The sequence below is a fragment of the Salvelinus sp. IW2-2015 genome, unplaced genomic scaffold (assembly GCF_002910315.2).
Source record: "Salvelinus sp. IW2-2015 unplaced genomic scaffold, ASM291031v2 Un_scaffold2988, whole genome shotgun sequence".
Taxonomy (NCBI): domain Eukaryota; kingdom Metazoa; phylum Chordata; class Actinopteri; order Salmoniformes; family Salmonidae; genus Salvelinus; species Salvelinus sp. IW2-2015.
The window spans coordinates 47,987-52,910 of NW_019944282.1; the positions used below are offsets into that span (position 1 = coordinate 47,987).

The window sequence follows — 4,924 nt, forward strand, 5'->3', positions numbered from 1 at the left end:
CCGAACAATAGCTTTTGGAGTGGCAGGTCAGGAATCTTCTTTGTCTACCAAGGCGCACAAAGTTCCTCGACATTGTCTTCTGATAAGCGTTCGGTATACACGGCGAATATCTCCGGCTCTGATTTTATTTGATCCATGTGATAATAACATCATAAAGTAGGTTTTTTCAACCGAGTTTTATCAGTTTATTCAACATTTATTGGGACTTTTGGAATTTTCCGTTCTTTGCGCCAAGAGTTGATGGGCATGTTCGCGCCACATGGCTAGCCAAGGTTGCTAATTCGACAGAAGAAATGGACATTCTAAAACCAAACAACGATTTATTCTGGACCAAGGACTCCTTGTACAACATTCTGATGGAAGCTCAACAAAAGTAAGAAACATTTATGATGTTATTTCATATTTCTGTGTAAAATGTTGAGTCCTATTCTCCACCGTTTTGGTGAGCGCTGTCTCGCAATAACGCAAGCTGTATGTTATGGTAAAGTTATTTTTTAAATCTAACACAGCGGTTGCATTAACAACCAGCGTATCTTTCATTTGCGATACAACAAGTGTTTTTATGTAAAGTTTATGATGAGTTCTTTGGTCAGATTAGGTAAGTGTCCAAAATATCTCCGGACATTCTGGGAAAATGTTGCTACATATTCACAAGGTATAACCACGGTTTGCAGCTCTAAATATGCACATTTTCGAACAAAACATAAGTGTATTGTATAACCTGATGTTATAAGACTGTCATCTGATGAAGTTGTTCAAGGTAGTGATTCATTTTATATCTTTTGCTGGTTTTTGCGAAAGCTACCTCTCCGGTGAATAAATGCGTTTGTGTGTTTGGCTATTGTGGTAAGCTAATATAATTCTATATTGTGTTTTCGCTGTAAAACACTTAAAAAAATCTGAAATATTGGCTGGAATCACAAGATGTTTATCTTTCATTTGCTGTACACCATGTATTTTTCATAAATGTTTTATGATGAGTATTTAGGTATTTCACGTTGCTCTCTGTAATTATTCTGGCTGCTTTGGTGATGTTTTGATGGTAGCTGCAATGTAAAACTATGATTTATACCTCAAATATGCACATTTTCGAACAAAACATAAATGTATTGTATAACATGTTATAAGACTGTCATCTGATGAAGTTGTTTCATGGTTAGTGACTAATTGTATCTCTATTTTGTCGGTTTTGTGATAGCTACCTATGCAGTAGAAACATGGTGAAAATATGCGGTTGTGTGTTTGGCTATTGTGGTTAGCTAATAGAAATACATATTGTGTTTCGCTGTAAAACATTTTAAAAATCGGAATGATGGCTGGATTCACAAGCTGTTTATCCTGTCTAGGACAAACGTTCCGCTAGCGGAACCCCCCCACATTCCACTGAAAAGGCAGCATGGGAAATTCAAAAATATTTTTAGAAATATTTAACTTTCACACATTAACAAGTCCAATACAGCAAATGAAAGATAAACATCTTGTGAATCCAGCCAACATGTCCGTTTTTAAAATGTTTTACAGCGAAAACACCACGTATATTTATGTTAGCTCACCACCAAATACAAAAAGCACAGACATTTCTTTCACAGCACAGGTAGCCTTCACAAAACCCCCAAATAGAGATAGAATTAATCACTAACCTTTGAAATTCTGCATCAGATGAGTCATATAACATCATGTTACACAATACATTTATGTTTTGTTCGATAATGTGCATATATGTACAGTGGGGAGAACAAGTATTTGATACACTGCCGATTTTGCAGGTTTTCCTACTTACAAAGCATATAGAGGTCTGTAATTTTTATCATAGGTACACTTCAACTGTGGAGAGACGGAATCTAAAACAAAAATCCAGAAAATCACATTGTATGATTTTTAGTAATGAATTTCATTTTATTGCATGACATAAGTATTTGATACATCAGAAAAGCAGAACTTAATATTTGGTACAGAACCTTTGTTTGCAATTACAGAGATCATACGTTTCCTGTAGTTCTTGACCAGGTTTGCACACACTGCAGCAGGGATTTGGCCCACTCCTCTATACAGACCTTCTCCAGATCCTTCAGGTTTTGGGCTGTCGCTGGGCAATACGGACTTTCAGCTCCCTCCAAAGATTTTCTATTGGGTTCAGGTCTGGAGACTGGCTAGGCCACTCCAGGACCTTGAGATGCTTCTTACGGAGCCACTCCTTAGTTGCCCTGGCTGTGTGTTTCGGGTCGTTGTCATGCTGGAAGACCCAGCCACGACCCATCTTCAATGCTCTTACTGAGGGAAGGAGGTTGTTGGCCAAGATCTCGCGATACAGTGGCCCCATCCATCCTCCCCTCAATACGGTGCAGTCGTCTGTCCCCTTTGCAGAAAAGCATCCCAAAGAATGATGTTTCCACCCTATATGCTTCACGGTTGGGATGGTGTTCTTTGGGTTGTACTCACTTCCTGTCAGGAAGTTTGCTGCAAAATGAGTTCTGTTTTACTCACAGATATAATTCAAACGGTTTTAGAAACTAGAGAGTGTTTTCTATCCAATAGTAATAATAATATGCATATTGTACGAGCAAGAATAGAGTACGAGGCCGTTTAAATTGGGCACGATTTTCCCCCAAAGTGTAAATAGCGCCCTCTATCCTCAACAGGTTTTAATAGAGGCCATCGAAACTCTGTTTTCTCATGCAATTGCATAGCCTATAGAAATGTGTTTGATTAGATGTTCAATTACCTTTGCAATGATGTCAGAGTGATTAGATGGACAATAGTGTGCATAGTACCAAGCAGTAAGCAAGTTTGGTAGGCTACTAATGACCATCAGCAGCATCAGAGCTTGGAGAAGCCTAAACACCCAAAACCATGCCCATCATATTTCCCAGCATGCTCTGTTGCAGGTAGATTTGTTTGTTTCAATATCTGTGTTTTTGTATGTGAATTGATTAGCTGATTAACCTTATGCTACACGGAAAAAAATAACAATATTTGTCTCAATTTTTCCGATCTTTTAATAGTTGGACATATTGCACCCGTTACTAAGATAGTTGTTCCAATTTACATTATTTAGGTAGATATTTTATCAAATATCCCTGACCTGGCAGTCTTTCTAAAATGCATGTTGAAGGTGATTAAAAGTTCCAATTGTTGGATATCTTAATTCTGGCTGAGGAGGACACTAAAGCCTAATTTGCTCCAGCTGTGCTGTACTACTATGGCTGACCCTGAAAAACAAAAAATTTCACTGCAATTATCCGGTGTATGTGACAATAAAATATTTTAAAATAGATTGTATTATTTATAGAGGGTTCTAGGCAGAACCATTTAAAGGGGGATCTATGAAGAACCCATAGAGATCCAATTCTAATTTGTAATTCTATGGAAGAACCCTACGTAGAGGGTTCTAGGTAGAACCAAAAAGGGATCCCGTATGGGGACAAACTAAAGAACCCTATGTGGTTGTACTTAGCACCTTCCTTTCTAAGAGTGTATCCTCTTACTCAAGCTGTAAACAGGAGAGTACAGGCATGAATAGTTTCCCCAATGGTGGAACAGATGTTGGAATATACAGAATACACCACTATATCCTGCATTCCTTAACAGTATAATCACTGGGCTGTGAATGCTATTCAGTGGAACTGCTGAAGCTGAAAAACAGATTTTGGGATGTGTGTGTGAAACTTAATACCTCAGGTGCAAGTATCTCTCATCAAGGTGAGCTAAAACCTGTTAAAACTGGATTTGCCTAAACCTCCAATACAGTAAATGTGTCGCTACTAATGATGTATGTTGCAATTGAACAAATAGAAAACATGATATGGTTTACTTTAAGATTGTTGGACATATAACATGAGCATTTCACGTAATGTGAGGTCTGTTTTGGTAGTTTTTGAGTGACAATGAGTGACTTGTTCATGTTTTCTGTTCTCTGTTTGTTTGTTTTCTGGTCATAGTTCCTCCAGTAGTGAGTGTGACAGTTGATGTTCCTCCTGTCACTGGGGAGAATGAGGTTATCTTGGCAACCTGTGTGGCTGCTGGTGCCAAGCCACAGGCAGATGTGACGTGGAAGACAGGGACATTTGGCAGTTTGTTTAAGACAGTGACTAACTCCAGACAGCACACCAATGGAACCACCACAGTACTCAGCCACCTGCTCGGGGTGCCAACCAGAGCAGCCAATCAGCAGCAGGTCCAGTGTGTGGTCAACCAGTCTGCCCTGGCAACAGAAAGGAGCTACAACTACAACTTAGACATCCACTGTAAGTATATACTCCACTACTACTGCCCTACCCTATAGACAGACACAGTAAATATATTCTACTACCACTGTCCTACACCGTAGACATCTAACCTAAGTATATATTATACTACCACTCTCTTACACTGTAGACATCCACTGTAAATGTATACTCCACAATCCCTGTCATAGACCATAGACATCCACTGTACGTATAGAGTCTCACTGTGTTCACTGGCTGTAGCCTAGTAGTCCCTCTAACCAGTCCATGTCTGTCTATACACTCTTAGAAAATAAGGTGTCTGTCCCAATAGGAGAACCCTTTGAATAACCTCCTATTAGTTCCAGGTAGAACCCGTTTTGGTTCCAGGTCAAAACCTTTTGGGTTTCAACCGAGGAAACCCTTTCAACCGAGGAAAGCCTTTGATTTGGGCCGTAACAACTGTTATTTTCTTTAGCTTAAAACTTATTTGTGATAGGGGGCAGCATTTTCACTTTTGGATGAATTGCGTGCCCATAGTGAACTGCCTCCTACTCTGTCCCAGATGCTAATATATGCATATTATTATTACTATTGGATCTAAAACACTCTGATTGTTTCTAAAACTGTTTGAATGATGTCTGTGATTATAACAGAACTCATATGGCAGGCAAAAACCTGAGAAAAAATCCAAACAGGAAGTGAGAATTCTGAGACTGGTC

At 39.1% G+C, this 4,924-nt stretch overlaps 1 protein-coding gene across 3 annotated transcripts in view; it reads left to right on the plus strand.

Annotated features, from left to right (window-relative positions):
* LOC112075113 (nectin-4-like) overlaps nucleotides 1-4,924 on the plus strand; it is a 25,619-nt gene that overhangs the window by 9,098 nt on the left and 11,597 nt on the right. For all 3 annotated transcript variants that reach the window (XM_024142149.2, XM_024142150.2, XM_070440775.1), the window contains one exon: nucleotides 3,939-4,244. In XM_024142149.2, the coding sequence (XP_023997917.1) occupies nucleotides 3,939-4,244 (306 nt within the window). The remainder of the gene's footprint in view (nucleotides 1-3,938; nucleotides 4,245-4,924) is intronic.